Source organism: Triturus cristatus, chromosome 4_2 (assembly GCF_964204655.1).
Source record: "Triturus cristatus chromosome 4_2, aTriCri1.1, whole genome shotgun sequence".
In the NCBI taxonomy this organism is placed as follows: domain Eukaryota; kingdom Metazoa; phylum Chordata; class Amphibia; order Caudata; family Salamandridae; genus Triturus; species Triturus cristatus.
Genome location: NC_140586.1, coordinates 529,317,020 through 529,341,856, shown reverse-complemented (window position 1 = coordinate 529,341,856; position 24,837 = coordinate 529,317,020). Strand labels below are relative to the sequence as shown.

General features: G+C 43.1%; 1 protein-coding gene across 4 annotated transcripts in view; it reads right to left on the bottom strand.

Annotated features, from left to right (window-relative positions):
• Window positions 1-10,151: 10,151 nt before the first annotated feature.
• PKN2 (protein kinase N2) overlaps window positions 10,152-24,837 on the bottom strand; it is a 793,532-nt gene continuing 778,846 nt past the window's right edge. For all 4 annotated transcript variants that reach the window (XM_085602131.1, XM_085602129.1, XM_085602128.1 and 1 more), the window contains 2 exons: window positions 12,809-12,889; window positions 10,152-12,729 (listed from right to left, as the gene is read on the bottom strand). In XM_085602131.1, the coding sequence (XP_085458257.1) occupies window positions 12,526-12,729; window positions 12,809-12,889 (285 nt within the window). In that variant the 3' untranslated portion in view covers window positions 10,152-12,525. The remainder of the gene's footprint in view (window positions 12,730-12,808; window positions 12,890-24,837) is intronic.

The window sequence follows — 24,837 nt, the reverse complement described above, 5'->3', positions numbered from 1 at the left end:
CGGCCTCCCGGCGGCGCGGCTCACTTATGCAGGAAGATCCGGGCACTGAGGCGCGCTCGAGTTCGAACATTTTACCATAATTAATGCACGCTGCATGTGACCGTGCCTTATTTTTCTATAGTTTACTTACATACACGGCACAAATGAACGTGCTGTTTATTAAAAGGGACGAAAATTCTTACGGTCCTATGGTAAAGTGCAGGGATAAAAAGATAACATACTGCATGTTTGCTAAGTGCAGAGGCTATACTGTGTAGCTAAAGATATTTCAGTATTTCCAAAAAAAAAAAAAAGAAATTACCATAAAATTACTAAAGCCAGCCACACATTCTTGAATGTATACACGAGTAAGTCACTGTCCATCGCCATGTGCGAGCGGGGAAAAAAAAAACACCTCGAATATTTTAAAACCAACCTGCTTCGCGCTCTTACTGTCGCTCGACCATTTACACCCGCACCATTTCCAAGTATTGTTTATTGAAAGGCGGGATCAAACCCGTAATAATATATCATTCAACACTATTTTAACCATCACATCCCGTCACCTCCGTGAGAGCCTGCACCGCTAAGCAACAAGGCACGTCTCCAGCGGGTCGTTCTTGACTTTGGCAGAATAGCTAATGCCAGCCTCAAGCGCTCTAAATAGCCTAATCTATCAATAGTTTATAGTGGGGCCCTGCGCAAGGACTCAGATAAGCAGGCGATTCCCCGCGCGCGGACCGCGCACCCCCCTTTCCAAAGGATTTCGGGCGCCGGAAAGACAAAACCTTTCCTTAAATGGCCTCGCATAGTGCCCTCATGTGGGGACCTATGGCCCGCGGCTAATGCCGAGGCTCGGTTCACGCGGGCCCAGTTGCGCACAGTAAACGAATGGAAAACCATCGTATGATACCTGGGCCAATCAGGTCGTCAGCCATGAGCGAACTGGAAATGCCCCTCAACATTTTAATTAAACACCCGCACCACGTTACCATATGAGAATATCTTTACAATATGTCCACGGCGCTCCTCATTACTACACGGCACTCGGAAGGATTGAGAAAGATACATTTACAAAACTGATGTTGCCGCACATAAGTTTTGCTTTGACATATCAGTATCTCAGCTCGGTCTCGAAACCTGTCTTGCACCCCCCACAGGCGCGGGCAAGGATAACTTCCCACACCCAGTTATTTAAAACTAATAGCTAACCTCAAAAAACGTCCCCTACTGCGGGTGACAGACTATGCTCGGGCCCCCTAACCTCCAGTGGCATGCTCCGTACCACGCCGACGGGTAGCATCCATCCTCGACGACGGGCCCCTGCTCGCGGAGACGGCGTGTCCTCGTGCTGAGCTGCCCGGCCCAGCCCGCGAAAACGGCTCTCGCTGATGCCCACAACAGCTGACCGCCTCCAATAAACTATGCTGCCCACTTACTTCGCTCCGAAGATCGGACACCGAGCCGCCCCTCCTAGTGACCGGACTCGAACCAGGCTCTCCTGCTACACGGTCCGCCTTCCTCGCCCTCTGCCCTGCACAGCCCGCGAAAACGGCTCTCGCCGCCATCTACAAAACTCACCACTTCAATATACTCTGCTGCCCAAAGCAACTACACTCACCGAACCGGTCACCGAACCGGTGTGCAGCGAGGAGGACCCAGCGCTAGGGCGACGTGGCGAACGGCGGGAAGGTAGCAAGGAGAGACCACGACTCGACCGACGGCGTGTCCGGCGCAAATCTCGCGTGGCCAAAATTCGCGTGGCCAGGAGGAGCGCAGGAAGCAGAGGGCGATCTCGTCCGTGTGTCTTGTTTTCGCCTGTCAGATTTCATCTGACAGTGGTGAGTTTTTGGATACCGAGGCGATAGCCTCATTACTCCACATTCATTTTGAGTTTTTTAGTCGCTGTTTCGGTTGTCTTCTTGATGTGTGACGCTTTGTCACAGTTGAGGTTGGATCACAAGGTCAGCGCTGTGATAGGCCGCGGGTTGCGGTCAATTTGGTTTGTGGAAGTGTCAGCAAGTTTTATCGCAGAGTCTTATATTCGTCTGCCAAATGTCTTCTGGCGGTGATGAGCTTTTGATGGCTGCCGTGGCGGTTGCCTTCCGAGAGTGATGATTTTCGGGTACCTGCCGGGGCGATTTGCCCTCAGGCAGTGTAAGAGTTTTTGGTTGCTGTGTTGCTGTTTCAGTTTCACAAGTTTAGCGCTTCGATGGGCCTCGGGTAGCGGTCAAATGGGTTTGTAGAAATGTCTGCTAGTTTCCTGATCAGTGGGTTATCTTTTTGATCCAGTCCTTTGTAGAATGTCCTGTTGAGTTTGCGGAGATGGTCGTCCAACATCTCAACGCCTAGGTCTCTGTGGAGGTCTGCTGTTCTTGTGAAGATTGGAGCACCTGCTGCAATCCGTAAGGCCTTGCTCTGTAGTCTCTGCAGGTCTTGCCGGTGTTGCGGGCGGCAGCCACTCCAAACTGGTGCAGCGTACGTCATGGTTGGTCGAATTATTGCGGTGGTTACTCGCACCTTGCTCTGCAAGGGCATCGACTTGGTCTTCAGGAGTGGGTATAATGCAGAGTTTTGTTGCTGCTTTCTGGCAGGTCTTCTCTATGTGGTTTCTCCATGTGAGTTTAGAGTCCAGAGTCACCCCCAGGTAGGAGCTGCTGTTTTCCCATTTGATCTCGTCCCCGTTGAGGAGGATCACTGGGTGTTTTCTGTTCAGCTTCCTGGTGAATAGTGTTGCTGTGGTTTTGCTAGTGTTCAGGGTGATCTGCCAGTCGCTGTACCATTCGGAGAGTCTGCTGAGTTCTTGGCCACTTCCTGTTCGCTGAAGGATTGGGAGATGACTGCTGCATCATCGGCGTAAAGAGCCAGATCAGTCTTCTTTAGGTCCGTGGGGATGTCGTTTGTGAATATGTTGAAGAGGAATGGTCCTAGGATTGATCCCTGGGGCACTCCAGCAAGGATTGGGCGTGGCGTTGAGCATTCGTCTCGTACCGCCACGTGAAAGGTCTGTTTTGACAGGTAGCTAGACAGCAGTTTAATCAGATAGCTTGGAAACTTGAGCTTGATGAGTTTGCAAAGCAGTCCCTCATGCCATACTCGGTCGAATGCTTTGGCTACATCCAGAAAGACTACTCCAGTGGACTTGTTGATGTTGAATCCATGGCTGATGATGTCGACAACTCTGAGGAGTTGGTGATTGGTCGAGTGGTCTTTCCGGAACTCAAACTGTTCTTTGGCGAGGATGTTTTCGCTTGTCGTAAAGTCCACAAGACGGGCAAGGATAACTTTTTCGAAGAGCTTTGATAGGCCAGATAGCAGACTTATAGGGCGGTAATTTGCAGGATCTCGTAGTGGTTTCCCAGCCTTGGGGAATACGATGACTCTTGCTTCTTTCCAGGCATTAGGGAAATACTGGTGCTGCATACAGGCGAGAGAGGGGGGGGGGGGGGGGGGAGGCTCCGACGGGTGGCCACTAGAGGGCTGCCCTGCTGATGTCCCCCTGCGTGGGACGCGGGCAGCGGCAATCTCGCTTGCAGTGCTGTCTCACCCAAGGGATTTAAGTGTCACTTCTGACTTCTTTCTAACATATGGGAGTACAGTCTCAGCCTGGAGTGCTGTCTCACACTTGGAGTGCTGTTTGCCATTTGGTAGCGCAGTCTCAAAGCACGAGTGCTCTCTCTCATGCTTATAAATGCAGTCTTACAGAAGGAGTGCTTTCTCACACTTGGGAGTAGCATTGCCCATTTGGGAGTGTGGTGCATTCTCACCCCTGGGGCTGCAGTCTCACACTGGAGTGTTGTCTCACTTCTCTCACTTAGCATGTCTCCGTGGCCATGTATTCGCTAGCCCAGGAATCATCGGGTTCTGACAAATATAAACTTTATTATAATCCCCATAAAACTCACTGCTGTGCGCACTGTTACCCTGGCACCTCTGGCAGCGGGGGGGGGGGGGGGAGTTGTTTGTGGCGGACCATCGAGTAAAAGGTGAGTCGAACTCCCGCTTCCTTGGAATTTCCAATGAGATACAACGCATTCGAAGTAGAATTTCGAGAGCCAAAGGAGAGGACATTGGTAATGCATTTTAACGCGAGGAAGGAAATGTGAAAAGGTTTTTTAATTTCCAAAACGACAGGTCTTCCCCCCAGGATAGAGGCAGCTAGGCAGGAGACTGCTGCACACCCCGCCCTGGGGGGGGGGGGGGGGGGGGGGGAGTTGTTTGTGGCGGACCATCGAGTAAAAGGTGAGTCGAACTCCCGCTTCCTTGGAATTTCCAATGAGATACAACGCATTCGAAGTAGAATTTCGAGAGCCAAAGGAGAGGACATTGGTAATGCATTTTAACGCGAGGAAGGAAATGTGAAAAGGTTTTTTAATTTCCAAAACGACAGGTCTTCCCCCCAGGATAGAGGCAGCTAGGCAGGAGACTGCTGCACACCCCGCCCCTCTCCCGCCATGTTTACGCAGAAGACAACAAACAGGTTACAGCAAGTGTGCGCCTCTGCCCAACCTCGCTTGCCCACTGGTTGCCTGTTACTCGCACCCTCCCGCCTCACAGCCCCTGGGGTGTATGGAAATCTCTGGGGGGTAGGGGGCATCTGTTCAAGGCCATTGCCCTCCACGATTCATCTGCCCTTTCATTGAAAAGTATTTATAAATACAACGTTTTGTATCCATCCTTTCTCCCCAATGCATTGTAAAAGTTTAAAAAAGGACAATTTAAAGTAAAATAATAAATAAAGAAACAGAGCGCTGTGTCCCTGAAGGGGCGCCGCGCTCAGCATGCACACACAACACAACAAAACAAGCATTTGCAATGCAACAAAACAAGCATTTGCAATGCAATCGGTCCATTTGCATTGCACTGAGCACTGTGCCGCTTCGCGGACACTTACGCTCTGTTTCTTTTTATTCAAACTTTAACACTGAGCGCAGTGTCCTTGAAGCAGCGCTGCTCTCAGTTTTAAAGTAAAAAAAACAAACAAAAAAAAAAAAAAAACCAGAGCGCAGTGTCCCTGAAGTGGACGCCGCGCTCAACGTAAATGTTAAATATAAATAAATAAAGTGAGCGCGGTGTCCCTATCGGACGCCGCACTCATTGAAGTAATGAAAAGCATACCATTTTGAGCGTATAGCGCTGCAGCCGCCATTGGCCCCATTAGTGTCCAATAAAAATAGTGCTCATCCACCAGATAAAGCCCACCATGTATCGCCGCAAATACACGATCCAGTCTGGATGGGAGGTCCAAAAAGGAGACAGGGCGGTAACAGAGAAGCCTCATTTTCAATCAGAAGCCAGCGTTTACCATAAACGATGACGCCAGCCAATAAAAAAGATGGGCGGGAATTCAACTCCATTTCTAAAACCTACTCTAATATGCCTCGCTGAGCGAGCAACATGCGCGGTGCAATGCTAGGAACGAGACCTTAAAAAAAAAAATAAAAAAAAAAAAAAAAAAGAGTAGTTCAACCTTTGTAGTATGTCAGAGTAACTCCTCCCTGTCCTTTGGTTTAAAAAACAAACGCCCGAGTGCCCTGGAGCAGGAAAGATTAAAAAAAAAGAAAGAAAAGAGGCGTTACTTCACTGGGTGAGATGCTTATCTTTTGCCGATCGTATTGGGAGATAGAGTATAGAAGCAGCTGCCTCTTTAAATTATGAAACCGATCCACCCTCCCTTCCAGTAAGATGAAAAAAGAGAAAGGAGCTGTGGTTGAAACTCAAGAATATGCTGTAAGAGACACCAATACACGGTAGGGACAGGGGCACGGACAGCCATGGAATAGTGGAGAGGTGTGGTGCAGCGGCCAGGGCAGCTGATTTTGGACCACAGGGCTCATGGTTCGATCCCCGGCTCCAGCGGCAGCTCAGCACCATGTGACTCTGGGCAATAACTCACTTAATTTCCACAACTGCCCCCAGCGCCTTGAGACCCGTAAGGGTAAGTAGTTCGCGCTTTACAAATACAGATTTATTTATTTAATGTTTCTAGAGTGGGCCTACAATAGGAAGCTGGTTAAGGAATACATAGATATTGTTTAAAAAATGCTTTAAAAAACATTTAAACTTATAGCAGAAATCACAACTTCGTTTCACCAACTGTGTCAGCGTCTTTTGACCCCAGCCTAGAATGATGCAGGTCTTTATTAAAAAAACCTGCTAACAATAAAGCACGTAGTTTATATAAAATACACTGGGTACTCTATCTTGGGACTTGAAACCAGTCCGTAAATGACGAATAGTTCAGAGAGATTCATCAGTCCAGTCCGCTTTTATTCCAAGCTTCAATCTTTAAAAACTTACACCAGCCTGAGCAAAACGTGTTTCATCACATGCGTGTTCAGGGCTACGAAAGATACGTATAGATCTCATCATATATTCATATGCACATACTGCGGTGACCCCTTCACCACATTTTCTTATCAAATTCGAATTCAGTGCTTGTTTCTTGTATTATACTGAAAACGTTGTGTCCTGTCCATTGCAAATTTACACATTTAGCAAATTCCACATTTGTAGAATCCTTTTTCTGTAGCCAAAGTAAATTCTTATGGCCTTTTACAGAGTAACTTTGACAAATAAGGCTTCTAATTGTACTACATCTGTGAAATGTAATACTGGGGAGCTGCAAATAATATAGACAACTGAACTGTAGAGAAGACACTCGTTTATCCAGTACTTAAGGGGAAAAGGGGAGTATCCTGTGCTTTTGAGAATGAAAAATATAGAGAAAACCTCTCAGATTCCCTTGGGAGAGCAACACAAAGACAGACCTCAGATGGAATCTGTCATTTGAGGAGGAAATAATACTCTGTGTCTGTGGGAAGAGCAAACACCCCTTTCAGCAATACATAAAAGACAGAATGCATACGCATCTAAACAAAGAAATGAATGCATAGGCCTAGGCCATCTGTGGATGGTGATGTGATTGCTTTGGATTCGACTCATGGGGAATACACCAAGGAGTCTATAAAGTGTATAGATAAATCCTGGAAAGAATGCCAGAATGATTTGCTGGAGCTGAAATGTCTCCCTGTTACAGAGGACATTCAAATTATTCCCATCCAGAGCTTGTGGTATCAAAGGAAGACCATGCAGAGAACAATGGCTATCTGGTAAGCCTTCCTCTTGACCGTTCCCTCGCGCCCTCCAAACCAAAAGTACACTTGGGGTGCATGGTTGGGAAGTTCAGACAGACTGATCCAAATAATGTTGAGTGTAGCAGAATCAATTGTATGTCAAAGCATAACTGTTTACCAAACCTTTGTCCATTAATCCCAACAGGAAAAAGATGATATGCATGCAGAAGAACTGGAGACAAAAAATAGGACATTTCTACACGCTCAGAATTTTGTGTGTGCAGTTTTTCAGTCCAGAATAATCGAGAGGCCCAAGCCATGATCAGGGCCACTGGAATTATGCAGCAGGAGAGAACCAAATTATTTAGTCGGGTTGACTACATTTTGTGTAGTATGGCGCATTTTGTGAGACTGTTTCTTCCTTATTTGTTACAGTTAAACACAGTATGAGCAAAGGTTTTCACCTCAATACTACCCATTTAACACCCATACAGCAATTGGAAACAGAAAAGAGACCAGTCAACCTTTGCAAAAGGGTCTTCCATTGAGCAGCAACACCAGCCTCTGCACTTTTAGTAACTTTTCATCTGCTTGATCTAAAAAAACATTTTTTGGTTAAAATATGCAGATTATGCAGCAGAAGATGGACTATGTGGCAACAGGATAACTATGCTGAAAAAGCAATGGCCCCAAAAAATCACATTATTCTAGTGGCACTGGCCATCATCCATCTGAAGAAGTAAATACTTGTAGTGTACAGGAGTTCCTAGATAAAGGGCATCCATTCTATAAGGCACCTTTTCTAGGCAAAGGGTTTCCTACACAATATGGATCTGAAGGTTGCATTGTTCACGGTTTCAATTTACATTGATATTTAAACAGCAATTATCCATACTGTTTACAAAGTTTAAAGGTCTTCTCTGGGTGGTCAAGTTGCATTATTTATGTAGCACTTCAAGTGAAGCTGATGAATATGTTGGTCTCAGTGAGATGTTTTCTTTTTTATGGTATAGCAGTGTACTCAGGACTCCAAAAATAGACTATTGATAAGCTCCAACTGATCCTAAATGCAGCAATCCGAGTTCTTCTGAAGTGTAAGCAGTCCATATTTCAGACCTGGTGGCATTACATCGGATCCCAGTAGTGGATAGGATTCAATTTAAAATCATTGTGCCCAGTCCACAAATCTGACTATGGTCAAAACTCTCCACTTCAGTCACGCTTCCATACGTACAACCTCTATCAGTCAGGTGTGCTCAAGCTTTCCTGTAGGTTCCATTTTTCAGGGAGAATTGGCAAGGTGAAAGAGTTTTCTCTTTAGCTGCAGCCAGATTATAGAAAAATGTTACCAATTTACAGCCGGAGTCTGATCTATTGATATTCAGAACACTTCGCTCTATTTTAATAGATCAGAATTTGTGGCAAAATACAACCATGTCATAGCACTAAGATACCCTTGGGTGAGAGTCTACAAAAACCTGAATACAAATACCCTGCATAGTACTTACTGTGATAAACGAATGCATTAGCCAACTGGCAGTTGCATCACTTCAGGGATGCCAGCAATGGAATTCCGAATCAGCCAGTAGTGAAATCAAGTGACAACCACGGAGGACTCTTCAAGAAGGATATTTTCATATTGTAGCTCAATTATAAGGCTCGAGTCTTCTTTAGCTGAAGACTAGACTGAGAAGTGACAGAAGCAAAGTCTTTCTTATAAGACTGGACAGTGGGGCTCGTTTATGCAATTCCTGGCATTCTCAATGATTCCCAGAATGCTCATACAAATAAGGCATCAGAGGAGTCTGGGGTGCAGAAAGCATTATGCTGGAGGTCACTTCCCTGGATATTTCCGATGTAACATTTAGAATTTGCGATTCCCACAGCCCAACCGACCAAAGAAAGGGCAGAACAATCAGTGCATCTCAGTCATCAATTCCAGTATAACACACTTAAAAAGCATTCAAATGCCTATGGACTCCTTAATAAAATACCAACTAGAAGAAAGTATTCACAAGAATGCAATGTTATTAAGGCTTTACAGTTATGTTTGGAATGCCATTACATGAGGACCTTTCTTGAATGCAACTTTCAGGAACTCCGGTCACGTCTAGTACCATTTAAAAGGATTTTAATGTGATATACAAGAACTAAAAAAGATTCAAGCCCTCTATGATAGCCTTAGTTTCCAAATCAAGCTACGCATAGTGTGGTGCGCCGCATAAAAAAAAGAGTAGGTGTATATCACTAGATATCTCACTTGTGTCCTGAATTGTTGATTATAGCTGTTATCCTTTTCCCTCCAGTGTCTTCTCACACTTAAGCAGTGGGTGAGATGAGCTATGCAACAAACATGCACTGACACCTTTCCGTTTGCCGCAGATTTGATGGAGAAGCAATGTCTTATAAAGCAAAGCTTAAGTTAGAGAACAGATTGGTATGTATTTGAAGCCTATTAGTAAGATACTGTTGTTGGTTGCAAGTAAGCTTTAGAATAAGTATAATCCCAGCTTCTGAATAATGGCATAGAATGCTGATTTTTCCAAGATGTTGCAAAAAAAGGGGTCATGATTCTAGCATTAACGGGGGGGGGGGGGGGGGAGGGGGGAGGGGGCTCTTCCCTCCTGAGATGTTACATATTCAGATGCATTCTTGACTTGATAATTTAAGGCGACATCTGTCCCACTCAAGCTATGTGATTTGATTATCTGTTCTGGTTTTAACAGGGGCAGGTAAGAAGCAGCATGTCTTAATTCAACTGGTTATTTTAACGTTAACCTTACTTCAGTTTTGGAATCACAGTTTCCTTTGTCTAATTAATATGGTTTGATGAAATGATTATGCAAAATAAGAGTAATGAAATGGAATGGAGATAAGCAGAATCCTTACCGGTCTGTGTCCTTACTAGACTCATAATTATTCCAAATAGTAACACCAACATTGCATTAGTTTAGGTACCATTTTGTTCTTGTACAAAAGCTATTTTATTCCACTCTGCTCGCAACAGTGCACACATCTCAAATCACAGTTTGCAAAAATTCTAATATTTCAACTACCACCACAACACATTATAGAAAGTAAAGCATACTTCAAACATGAAGCGGAATCTATTTGATGTTTTAATTTTGTGCATTTAAGATATTACTTGACTGCAAAACACTTGGTTCTCTTTAGAATGACATATGTTAAAGGCACATTTGATTTTAATGCATAGTGTACCATTCTAAAATGTCCTACATTCCTTACAAAGTGCTTGAGCAGCCACTTACAGCTATAGAAAAATATATTTACAATCAAGAGTTTAAAATCTTACTCTGACTAAAAATACTTGATACCTTTAAAAAACTACAAAGATAAAATTAGTGCTTTCTTCAACTTAATTTTGTGAACATACCCTGCCCTCTACTTTTAGTGATTCACTTATAATAAAAATAGTTTTATGTACAATTATGTAGTAGCAAATGGATATGTCAGTTTCTAATGCTAAAATGCTCTTTTATACATCGTCTACAGATCTCAGAATCTGTAGAGCCTTCAAACTGTACCTCAAAAGTGATATATACATATTTATCACTATGTACATATATATGTAGTAAAACCTCAATCCTGTTTTTATTTAAAGGGTGCACAGTGCAGCAAGAATTTCCTCAAACTAGTAATCCAAACCTTAAAACAAGTTTTTTCATCACTGCACACTTTTACTAAAATGCTGAAACACATTTCTTTGATGGGAAATGGATAATTCAAGCACTGGTAACATAATAAAAGTTCAATACTGTACTTCATTCTTTCAGATAGCAAAATAATTTTGCATGCATGGACACACAGGATTTGTCCTTTACGGAAAATGTAAGTCAATGGCCACCAACTCTGCTGTGTTATTCATAATAAGGTAAGCTGTTTCTAGAAACAGTCTCTTTTGGAAATATAAATTTAAAATTTTCTATCTTGGCATCTGTCACTTAAATACACAGTTCTGTTGTGATATATTCAATAAATAAGCACATTTTAAAGTTCAGACTTCATTTTCCCTGGAAACCCTAGTTACAAACAGACAGATATCACAATCGAGGAAAAATTGGTCTTACTTGCCGCCAAGTATTTTTTCCTTTGGAAATACACTAAATGGGTACAAATAAGAACTTAACCATATAAAATCATACAGAATATCTGATGAAGGCATTTAACTTTCGAGGTACAGATGATTAGTGTTACAATAGATTTATAAAATATACACTGTTTTATCAAAAATATTTATACTTTCTGTTACAACATATTGCTTTTACCCTCAGTTATTGCCAATACATTTGGAATCCTGTGGCCAAAAATGTATACAAGTGACTCTGGTTAAACTGTTGAGCTTGACTGTGTTCCTGTAACTATTGATCAAAACAAATTAAATGGTATGCTTACTTACACGCCTGAATATCAAAATAGATTACAACTTCCAAATATACATGTTCACAGCATGTATACAGTGAAAACCTCTAGATCATCACACCATTATTTTACATAACAAATACAACATAAAATAAAATGCTAAATACAGCATACAGTTATTACAAGTAAGCCACATACAAGTACTGTTCATTGATCAGATGGAAAAGTCTCCATATACTCAAAGGTTGTATGTGGTTAAAGATATGTTGTTGATTGGAAAAGGAAATCCGTTGAGCAGGAACAAGCACATGCTGACAGTCATGAATAAGACTGAAGAAATCTTGCTTTCCTTCCTCACATCTCAATACTTGCAGTTTTGTATATTCCTTGTTCGTAGCACGGCTTGGAAACTTGATAAGGCAAAGACAAATTGACCAATGACTTTGGTAACCCATTCATTTTCTTATGGAAGCACATGCACCATTATCTAAAAAGGTTAAGGCATACATCATTTCCCTCTTAAATACCATAAAAGAATTACAAATCCAGGTAAGTTTTCAATTTCCATGATTTGAAAACTATGGCCAAGCGAGCATATAAATGTAACACTGCACATTGTAGACAGAATTACAGTAATTGTATAAACTTCACTGAAAATGAACAGTATCTGCCTTACACTAAATGAAACTGCATTCCATGTGAATAGCACTCTACATCTATTTTCAACAAGGTCTTATTAAGTTACTTTAGTGGAAAATCAGGCCAGTCATCCAAATAAGGCAAGTACTTTGCAGAAATGCGACAGAAAGTAGAAAGAAGATCCAAATATATTCCTGTGAATAGGAGTGTTTGGGTCAAACTATTCACAATTCCGCTTGACGGAACTCCTTAAAACTGCTGTCCAGTGTTCACATAAAAAAGTATACAGTGAAATTGGCCACTCCTTGACAAAGTATTAAAATGATGCTTTAAAATAAATCTTCATGTGATTCAAATCAGGTGATGTATGATGGCACAAACAGCAATTCAAAATATTGCCTCTCTTTTGTTGGTCTCATTAGCTGGCCAATTTAGTGATAACGTCTGAAATTTAACACCAATCAGCAATATAGTCAAAATCTCGGAAAGCTTCCTGTTCCTCTTCGGAAAGAAACCTTGGTTCCCGTGGTGGGGTTAAAATGGGTGCTTCTGAGGTAAATTCGTCATCAAAATTACTAACATCCTCCCGTCCTTTAATGGTGGGTACAAAAGGGGGCTTCACCTTCTTTGCCAACAATGCGTTCCAATCGATTTGCTGTAAAATATAGTGAAGCTGTTATTACAGATTTCAAACATTGCGCTTAATTTTCCATGTTAGTTAAAACACCACCTACCCGAAAAAAATGATGTTTTTTCACATCCTCTGCATCCTTATCACTGGCTCCAAGACGACGTTCTGGATTCCTTCTCAGTAGCTGACAAAATAAAAACAGTGTGATTTTTAATGATGCATATAACCTGAGAGCAAGTCATTGGTAGTGTGATGTTCAATGAGAGTAAAATGCTTTTGTTCTCTATTAGCCTTTCACGAAAAAAGATGTAAGCTTATACAAGTGCACGCACACTTGTCCCAGCCAGTGCCTGGACTATTAACAGCTTTGTCAAATACAAATCAAATAATTTTGGAGCGGTGCACCAAAGGAATTAATGATTAGTTCACTATTTGTGGTTAACTTTCACTTTCACAAAAGAAATGATTCTTCAATTGCTGCCTAGAGTTTTCCAAAGCAATCATATCACTTGCTTTCATTAAAATAACAGATTGGGCTACCTTTACAACATGACTGGGGAAAAGAACATTTTCAATTTGTTTAATTGTAGCAGAGTTTGATTCATGTCCAAACCGGGACGGATGTGACTTTATATAGAACCATTGAGAAGCCTATGCTTCCTATGCACAGCTCCGGACAGAATGTAAAGCTGGAATTTGATTAAGAGACTGATAACTGAAGAGACTTGCGACCTTAAACAGGGGAGTTTGTCATACTGAACACACTATATATGAATTTAACTATGACAAGCCTAAACATATTGCAGACCAGAGGAGTAGTGACATTGTGGATGACTTGCACTCTGCTGTTTTAAAGGGGGATAGTTCGAGAACCTTGGGAATTAAAGAGATAAAAAAAAAAAACACATAAAAAACAGGCAGGTTGCTTTGAACCCAATTTATTAGAAGTGTACTTCTATTCCTAAATAGGGTGAGGAAGTTATTTTTTTAAATGGGAAAAATGAATCACCAAAAAAAATCCAACAGATGCAGCCTCCTGTATTATGAGAGAAAACACATAAATGGAAAGTAAAGATGCAACTGTAAGGATTTTGTGGCAGATAATACAGCTTTAACAGTGGATACTCTAAACGGAGTAGTAGCATTCATATTAATAGCACATGATGGAGTCATGCATTCTCATTCATTCTATTCCATTGTACATACTGACAAAACGAACATACCCAACAGGTTACTTACCTTCAGTAATGCTGTCTCTGGTGGATACTCTAACCGCAGATTCCTCACTTCAGAATACTCACCAGGCACCAGACTGGATTCATAGCAGTGCTCCCGCCCATGGCTAGATGGTGACTGCTAGATGCTGAGAGAATAACTGATTGCCAAGCGGGGAAAGGAGTCATGCCTTTTGGCAAGAAGGAAGGCAAGTCCTCAGCACCAGTTTCTCCAAAAAAAGGTGGAATGGAGGGTAGTACTGATAGACATCAACCAATGCAGATTGTGTCAGTCACATCCAAAACCTGAATGATATGTGACAGGTTGCCTTTGTGCTGGGCCCACTTAGACTTGGGCAGGCGGCTAACAGGTCCTTAATCCTCAAAACTGTTCTCACTAAGATCTAGAAGTGAGGTTTAAACATTAGGATCACAGCCCAAATGTTGTGGACTTGTTGCAGCAGATTAGTGTCCCTGCACTGCACTGCTTCCAAGACCACTCATGTAAAAGGAAGCCTCTGTGAAAGAGTCCAGGGCAACTTTGGCTCATTGATCGAGAACCCAACTGATGTCAGGACGTTTGCAGTTGTTTGGAGATGATGCCGAACTGACTGTGGTCAGCCAGTGATCGAGGCAGAGGAAACTGTTATTCATAACCTCTAAAGCTAAGACGACCATAAACCTCACATTTGTGAACACTCAAGGGGCACTGAGGATCCCAAATGGGAGCATGGAAAACTGAAAATACTCTTGATCTACACTGAACTGGAGGATGGGCATATGAAAATAGGTGTCCTGCAGATCCAAGGCTACCTTCCAGTCGTCTAGATCCAGGGCAGGTAGAACCTGGGCCAGTGTGAGCTTTTAGAAAACTAAGATGCAAGACAAGCTAAAGCCCTCCATCATTCTCACAATGGCTCCTCTGGAGAGTAACGCTTGCACCTCTTGTATTAGAATGGACAGGTGCTCCTCTGAGAGCAGCTTCTGAGTCTCATGAAGGTGCGGCGGGTAGAAAAAAAGAGCAGACCATAGCCATGCTGAAATATTTGGAGGGCCCACCTGACGTCGGGGCGGAGTCGTGAGGTACCGCCCCCCCGGCGCACAGAGATGCTGGGCAAGAAGGTTTTCCAGGTCCAGTCTCCCGCCTGGGGCTAATTCTACGTTAAGGAATCTGCGGCTAGTAGTCTCTATCCGATTATCCCATTTCAACTATTATCATTCTTGTAGATGTATGCCTTTATTACTGCCATTCCCAGGAATTAAAGCACCTCACTCCACTCTTAAGATGCCTATTTCCTGCCTCAGCTAGCACACCCTAGACTGAAGAAATTGGGGATGAATCCCATTTACCATCAATGCTCTGTTCTGCCCAATATGTCCGGTTCAGTGAGACCAACCTGTGAGACTGGTAGCACAAAAGCACCTCAGCAAGTGCAAACGTCCTTCACACTGCATGTGCATCAATCAGGCTACTCACACATGCACATAGAACATGCAGCAGTGCAAGGTTGCTTTGTGTAGAGATGAAGCACAGCAAATACGTCCCAGTGCAAGCTTCCCAAGTACACACAAAAAGGTATGACACAGACCGTAATAGGGCAAGTTTCCCTCACAAACAGTAGAAGTATTGCAAAAAGAACAGTAGTGCAGGCTTCTCTAACACACAGAAAAGGTAAAGTACAAGTAACAGCAGTGCAAAGGTTTCCCACATTTCTGATAGATGCAGCATATATGAATAGCCTGGGCAGGGAAGGGGCGCATAGAAGAAAACAGGACGTTAACTGCACAATGAACAAGCTGCACAAGGCACATGTAGATACGCTGCCAACATCCAAAGTGTCAGAGGAATAGGGTCTAAAGGGAAGGTAGACAGATGTATGTAGGGAATGGTAGATATGCCACCTTTTCAGGGGAAGGACACAGAAGGCCAACTGAAAATGTAAGGGGTAGAGGCAGCACACATGCAGATAAAAGGGACAGGGTGAAGCAACCTGCAGAGAAACACTTGTGCTGATAAGAGCAGAGAGGGAAGCCACCTGCATTCAGTGCATGAGCAGTCTTCTTGTAGAATGAAAGGGCAGAAAGAAGCCACCAGTAGAGGGAAGGGGCAGAGCAAAGTAACCAGAAAGGGGACAAGCCATCGACACAGTCAAAAGAGTCTGTAAGAGTTCACTGCACTTGGATGGCCATAAAAATTCACTTTAAGTAGATGTAAAGGGCTTGTTCATTCCGCCTTCCAAGTTCAGAATTCAAGATGATGGATGGCAACTTGTCTTCTCTGACCACAGAGCCCTGCAATACTTCTTAAATGAAAGGGATGGAACCTCAATGGACACGCATCCAGCTCCACTATCCATCCCAAATCTCGATTCAAAAGGCCTTCGCTGACCTCTTCAATTTTCTCAGGATCATTTTTTAATTCTCTGGTTTATACCTCTGCATTTGGGGCAGGTTGGGATGATACCTTCTTGTGTTCCCCCTGGTTATCTTGTTATACACACTGCGCCTCTTGGGCCTTCTAGTCTTTGTTGTCCACTTGCAGCAAAGCTCTGCTGGGTTCCACAGTTCATTTACATACACTACACTGGCTACACATGGTTAGGCAACTGTTATCCGGTTGGGTCCTCTCGTTTTGTTCGCTTGTTCACTTTCTTAACACGATGCCGACCAGACATGGCCATTCCACTACTACTCAGCTTTTCGATTGTATACACTACAACACTTTAGCATCAGCGCGGTCAGGCCCGTATTTAATCCGTATGCTTGACACTATACCTACTTGACATTACTTATGTGACACTTTACCTTCTACATACCTTCCAGCATGCCAACACCTTGCCGTCTTGAGGGGCTTATAGTTGGTTTGAATAAACCCCAGTCACTAGGCCCACGTGAATAAATTGGTTTGTGAAGGGTCCACTTCCTCCTTGGCTTGTTGGTTCATTGGGTCTCTTTTCATATTGGGGGGGCCTATGCTACAAATCAGGCTAACTTGTCATTGAAGATCAAGTAGGTACACCAGTATTTAGGTTCTGAGATTCTATCTCAAACTTCAATTAAGATCCAATTAACACCACACCGTTTGTAAGCACTACTGTACACCATGGGGCTGCTACACTCCGTTGTCGTCACCCTCACAGTCAATGTTTGGGATGGGGTGGGTGAGGGATTGGGTATGGGAAGGGAGGGAGGGAATGGAGTTTGGGTCTAGATTTGTATTCTTTTCTGTTACTGCTGGTATTTTGGTTCTATTCTCCTCTTGCGCTCTCATTTGATTCACACTCGACTAATCAGCCAAACAGTGGCCAGGTCTTGCAGACTCCCTGGGTTGACGTGATGTACTGTTTTGTCATGCGAAACTGTACTGCGCTGCAAACAGAGAGTCAAGTGTTGATCTTAAACTCTCTCAGGTCGCTAGTGGATGTGTGTGCTTGGATCCCACAGACTCTTTCTATGCTGATCTTAGCGTCTCCCAACCAGCTTTAATCCACATGCATAACCCTCCCAAGCATCACTACTGCATAGACTGTCCCCTTCAGCATGAATAAGCATCACGTGGATAAGAATCTGAAAATTGTGTCACTAAACTTCAGGGGTCTTAATCACCCAGTTAAACGAAAAAAAACAACAACAAAAAACGAGAATTACCTCTACAAGCTTAAAGCAGACGTGATTCTCCAAAAGGAAACAAAAGTATCCCATAGGGAAGTGACCTCCTTAGGGAGTAGCTAGCTCTCTGACACCCTCTGCTACCAGGCCAACAGTAAAAAAGGTGGGGTACTCCCGTTAATCTCTAAACACTCCGACCTCACTATTGATTCTCACGCCACTCATGACAACGGTAGATGGATCCTTACAAAACTATCCAAAAATAACAATTGCCTTTATGTCCTCAATGTGTATGGTCCAAATGGTGAGGATTCAGATTTTTGGGACTCCTTAGCCACCCCCTGAATCAGATCCCCACTGACAGTCTTATCTTTGGGGGTGACCTCAATCTTCCCATTGACCTAACCATAGACCGTCAATCCAAAGCAGCACTTCACTCCACCAGATCACACAAATCGCTTCTCAAACTTTGGCACCAGACTCAGCCTACTTGACCCTTAGAGACTGTAGCACCCAGATACAAGGGACTATACTTTAAACTCCAATCCCCATAACTCTTACTCCGGGATTGACTATCTTCTGATTTCCAAGTCTCATACACACCTAATAGACCAGTCAGACATCTTACCCAGGCTGATCTCAGATCACTTGGCGATTACCCTGTCGCTCATGGGCACCAACACGAGAACCACTAAAAAGACCTGGAGATTCAACGAGGAGTCAGTCAAAGATGCCACATCCAGGGCCACAATTGTATCTACGATTAAGAACTACCTGAAAGAAAATAGAGTTTCAGATACTTCCCCGATTATCAACTGGGATGCTCTCAAGGGCACTGTTAGGGGTGCCCTAATTGAAATTCAATCTAAATCAAACAAAGCCCACAACAGAGATATTGATTCCTTGGAGAAAGAGATTTAAAGCACTGGAATTAACATGCATATCCCACCCGGACACCCAAACCCTCTCCTCCCTATCCAGCAAAAAATAAGAGTACAACATAATTCTGAGTGATAGGGTCGGGATCTGGATTAATAAATAAAAGTCACTAAAACTTTGTGATGCCAATAAGGCAGGGAAAATTCTGGCCTCATACTTCGAACATAAACAAAACCGTAGGCGGATTAACTCGCTCAAAGACAATCTCAATGTTCTCCATTCGAATCCCGATAAAATTATAGAGATTCTTAGAGACTTCTACGTATCCCTATACAAGGAAGAATCCCCCTCCCAAGTGGAGGAGTGCAAAAAATACCTAGAGGAGTCCACACTCCTGTCTATCACGGACCAGGATAAGTTACGGCTCAGTAAACTAATAACACTTGAAGAAGTGTCCAATGCAGTTGACTCCCTCAAATCTAACAAGGCTCTAGGCCCTGATGGCCTTCTGGCGACATTTTATAAAACATTTGCCCCAGTACTTAATCCTGCTCTACTGGACTTATTCCAGCACTTCTCAGCCTCATGTTCCATCTCAGGCTCTACCTGCGAAGCCACCATAGTGGATATTCCAAAAGAGGGTAAAGATCCCTTGCTGGTAAAAAAAAGAATACAGGTCAATTTCTCTAATTAATCTAGATGCAGAAATCTATGCCAAAATCTTCTGTAAAATTTTAGAACCATTATTGCCATCCTTAATTAACCAGTCCCAGGTGGGATTCATGAAAAGCAGAATGTCCAGCGACAACACACACCTCCTATGTCACCTCATTGAGAAAGCCAAACTCTCTAACTCTGTTACAGTAGCTGTCACCCTCAATTCAGAGAAAGCATTTGACAGGGTCTCTTGGTCCTTCCTTTGAGAGACCCTGTTGAAGTACAACCTGGGTGTGACCTTCACAAGAATGGTCATGGCCCTATATAGCTCCCCTTCCGCCAGAGTATGTTCAGACGGTCTCTTATCGGCATCTTTCAATTTGGAGAGAGGTACCCGTCAAGGCTGCCCAGTCTCCATCCCTCTTCCTCCTGACTCTGGAGCCACTCCTCCACACGATTCACTCAAACCCCTCCATCTCAGGAGATACTTTCAACCAAAAGACAATAACGGTGGCTGCATACGCCGATTAAATTTTTTGATTATGTCGGAAGAAGCAACACACTCAATTCCCTCTCTACTAGAGACAATCGAGAACTATGTTGGCAGCGTACAGCCATGGCTGATATTAAGGAAATCCATGATAGTCAGGGTAATCTAGTCACAGACCCCGATCTTATCCGGGAAGTATTTCGGGAGTTTTATGCCAAACTTTATACTCGTGAGGAAGGGAGTACTCTAACAGAGGAAGAGGTGGATATCCAAGCTCCCTCTCTGTCCGCACAGGATAAGGCGGGGCTGGACGCTCCTTTCCATATAGAGGAGTTTAAGGGAGCAATCAGGAGTCTCCCCTCGGGGAAAGCGGCAGGGCCAGACCAAATCCCGGTGGAATTTTATAAAGTATTCCAAGACACTTTAGGTGAAGATATGTTTAACATTATGCTACTTACACAACAAGGGGGCTCTCCTCCCGAGTCTTGGGGAGCTGCGGATATTATAGTCATTCCCAAAAAAGGTAAACCTCCGTCACACCCGGGTTCATATAGACCCATCACTCTTATGAATGCCGACATTAAACTTTATTCAAAAATGCTGGCAACAAGGCTAGCAGGTAATATAGAGCAGCTGGTAAATCCATCCCAGCATGGCTTTATACCAGGCAAGGGAACTACTCAGCACGTCAGGACGCTCATAACAGTGTTCGATGCCGCGGAGTCCCTGGGCGACCCTGTGGCAGCGTTGTTTCTGGATGCCGAAAAGGCTTTTGACAGGGTCGCCTGGGGTTTCCTGTGGACAGTTTTGAGATGGAGTGGTATTGGAGAGGGCTTTATAACAGCTATTAGAGCCCTATATGAATGCCCAATAGCTAAAATTAGGGTAAATAGAGGATATTCAGACTCAGTTGCAATTTTTAGGGGAACGAGACAAGGCTGTCCCTCATCCCCCTTATTATTTGCGTTATTTTTTGAGCCTTTTTTACGGAAATTGGACAGAAACAGAGAGATTCTACCAATGGTTTTAAACGGTTGTCCAATTAAAATTCTGGCGTATGCAGATGATGTCGCTATACTCCCCCCGAACCCAGACTTAGCAGTTATAGAGGTTGAAAGGGAAGCTAGCAAGTTTGGTCAAATTTCAGGATACAAGCTAAATAGATCTAAGACTCAGATAGTTGTGAATAAAGTTATCTCTTGCACTGATTCTAGGGTGACTATTTCGGCTACATACTTAGGCATAGTAATATCTGCAAAATTAGATACCCTTGTTGAGAGTAATATAACCCCTCTCCTTGAGAAAGTAAAAACGGACTTAAATAGGATTAATAATTTACATCTTTCTCTAGTAGGTTGCACTAACGTGTTAAAAATGAGTATATTGCCAAAATTTCTTTATTTATTTAGAGCAATCCCGTTAATTTTCGAAGCCAAATGGTTTAATATACTGGAAGGTACTCTCAATAAGTTTATATGGGCCCACGGGAAAACTCGTAGGGCGTATAAATTTATGACCTTACCGAGAGACAGAGGGGGGTGGGGAGCCCCGGACATTAGATTATATTATTTGGCAACTGCCCTTCAATATATGCAGGGCTTAATCGGAGGAGGGGGGATGCTTCAAAAAATTACTTCCGCATCTACAGATGTCTATGCAATCCTGTTGGGACAAGAGACAGAAAATTGCTTGTTATATTTTACTGATTTTGGCCATCTTAGAAGGAAGCAATTTAAGACACTAAATGCGGCCTTAAATGTATGGAAGGCTTTTATGAGGAAGACGGGACTTGGTCGATATAATAGATATCTTAAATTATATAACAATAAGTCGTTTCCCTCAGAAATTTTCTCGGATACAGTTATGGCCGAATGGAATCGAAAAGGTATTAACCAAGTTGGGGATCTAAGAGAGGTTGCGGGAGTGGTACATTTTGAGGTACTGGCAAATAAATACGATCTAAATAGGAGAGATTTTTTTAAGTATTTACAACTCAGAAGCTTCTTGGGTGATAAACGAGGTGGATCAGCAGGATATAACAAACGATTTTCTGGAGATTTTAATTACGGGCGGCTATCACAATATTAGGTCAGCCTACGCGATACTAGTCCAAACTAAAGTGGATGATCTAGACAAACATAAGCGTAAGTGGGCTGAGAAGCTTGGAGGAGAAATAGAGGATTTTCAGGAGTCGTTGGATCTGGGGTGTAATATTTTATGCTCAGCCCCCCTACAATCTCAACATTATAAAACCCTATTTTCCTTATACCATACGCCTGCTAGAATTGCTAAATGGGGGGGAATAACTGGGATAAGTTGCCCTCGATGTAGTGCACTAGATGCAGATTTACTTCACATGTTGGCCACATGCCCACAATTACATACTTTAATCAGTGACATAGAGGTTTTTCTGGATAGGGCTCTAGGGCTACAGATCTCCTTATCTCCCTCGCGTATTTTGTTAGGGATAGGTCAAGATGGAAGTAGCAATGTAGAGAGGGAATTTGTCTTTGTGGCGATGGCGGTGTATAGATTAATCCTAGCCAGGGCTTGGCTAGATAAATCCCCTCCGTCTATGCAAGTATGGTTAGCAAATTTAATTACCACATTTAATTTGGAAAAACCAATATATGCAAGGAAAGGTAGAGCGGGGAGAGCTCTAGGTATAAGAATTTGGGGGCCATTAGCGCGGTGGAGGGACGGGATAGGGTAAATTGGGAATATTTGTTCTAGGGATTGGCCAGAGCTGTATTGTTTTGTTTAGCTGGATTATACTTGTTTTTTTTTTCTTTCTTTCTTTTGATAACATACAAAGGATTATGTTGCGTTAATGATTAAATGAATGTATCAAATGTGCATCGCCGAAAGTACAAAATAAAAAATAATAAAAAAAAAAAAAAAGAAATCCTGGATGCACTTCATCCTATCGCATTTTTAACAGGTGACAGAATACCCACATCCTCTGGTAACATCGTTTTTAACAATACTAAAAGAGCGATGAGAAGAATTGATAAGATCTCAGATACTCCTCTTAATCACTCGAACAGGATATCGATCTGGCACAATCCAAGGATCAAAGTCCAGGGGAAAGGAAAATGCTACTTACCAGTATGCATCTGTTCTTGGCATGTAGAGCTGCAGATCCACACACTGTGCATAGATCGTCATCTGGTGTTGGGCCCGGATGTTTGCACTTTGTTATTGTCTTGGAAGTCGTCTTTGGAAGTCACGAGATCGGTGACGCTTCCTTTGGACAATAGTGTGCATAGGCATCGACTCCATCATCAGATAGTTTTTTCGCCAAGAAGGGAAATGGAGTTTTGTGAGAAACAGAAATAGATGTCCATGTATGTTGTATCTAATTAAGATAATACTGGAACAGATAAAGGTAGCCGGGGAGGTGGGTGGGCGTGTGTGGATCTGCAGCTCTACATACCAAGAACAGATGCATACTGCTAAGTAGCATTTTCCATTCGAGGCATATGAGCTGCAGATCACACACTGTGCATAGATTGCATAGCAGTACTCCTTAGCAGCGACACCAGTATCTGTTGCAGTAGTATGAAATAGCGTTTTGAGTACAGCTTGGCCCACACTAGCTTGTTGTTTTGCCTGCACATCTACACAATAGTGTTTTGTGAATGTGTGTGGCGTAGACCATGTAGCTGCTTTGCAGATGTGATCTAAGGGAATGTTCACTAAAAATGCCATTGAAGCCCCTATTTTTCGGGTAGAGTGGTCTTTAGGGGGAATAGACAGTGTACGTTTTGCTTTGTGATCGCAAATTTGTATACATTTGACAATCCACCTTGCAATCCCAGACTTTGATATGGGATTGCCTTTATGTGGTGGGGAGAAGGATACAAAAAGTTGCTTTGTTTTACGAAAAGGTTTTGTTCTGTCAATATAGTAAAGGAGTGCTCTTTTTACGTCTAGAGTATGAAGAGATCTTTCTGCTACTGTTTGTGGTTGCGAGAAGAACACTGGCAACTCAACAGATTGGTTAAAATGGAAGGGAGAAATAACTTTAGGAAGGAATTTGGGATTTGTCCTGAGAACCACTTTGTTATGATGGAGTTGTAAAAATGGTTCTTGAGTAGTTAGTGCCTGTAGCTCACTGACTCTAAGAGATGTAATGGCCACAAGGAAAGACTTTCCATGTAAAAAATTGTATGCATTTATGTAGAGGTTTGAATGGAGGACCCATTAGTCTTGTGAGGACGATGTTTAGATTCCACACTGGGGAGGGTGGTACTCTGGGATGAATTATTCTTTTGAGACCTTACATAAATGCTTTAATGGCAGGCACCTTGAAAAATGACAGGTGTTGTCTATTTTGTAGGTAAGCTGCTATGGCAGCGAGATGTAATCTGATATGTGTGTATGCTAGATTACATCTTGGAAGATGCAAGAGGTAACACATGATGTGCTGAGAGGAGGCATCTAGAGGATTGATGTTGTTGTTACAGTATATAACAAATCTTTTCCACTTGGCTGCATAGCAGGCTCTAGTGGTGAGGCACCTAGCTTCTTTGATAAAGTTAATACAATCAGGTGGAAGATTGATATAACCAAACTCTAGGACTTCAGGAGCCAGATCACCAGGTTGAGCTGTGCTGGATCTGGGTGTCTGATCTCTCCATGGTTCTATGTTAAGAGCTGTGGAGAGAGGTGTGGTTTTTGGTGCGGGACTACTGATAGTTCCAGAAATGTTGTGTACCACGCTTGTCTGGCCCATGTTGGAGCAACTAGTTAGTGACTGTTGTTGCAGCTTGCGCACCACTAATGGAACGAGTGGGAGAGGTGGAAAAGCGAACGCATATCTGCCTGACCAATTCATCCATATCGCATTGCCTTTGGACAATGGGTGTGGATATCTGGCGGCGAAGCTTGGGCATTTTGTGTTGTAATGTGTGGCGAAGAGATCTATCTCTGGCTGCCCCCACATTAGGAAAACAGTTGAAGAACTTGTGGATGAAGTTCCCACTCGTGAATTTGTTGTGTCTGCCGACTTAACAGATCTGCTGCCATGTGATTTTGAATTCCTGGGAGATGTTGGGCTAAAAGGAATATGTTTTGAGGAATAGCCCACCTCCATATGCTCTGTGCTAGTTGAGAGAGCTGCAGAGAGTGCGCCCCCCCCAGTTTTTGTAAATAGTACACTGCTGTCATATTGCGCGTGCGGACTAAGACAGCTTTGCCTGATATCTGTTTTTGGAATGATTTTAATGCCAGAAAGATTGCTAGTTACTCCAAATGGTTGATGTGGAGTAGCCTTTGCTG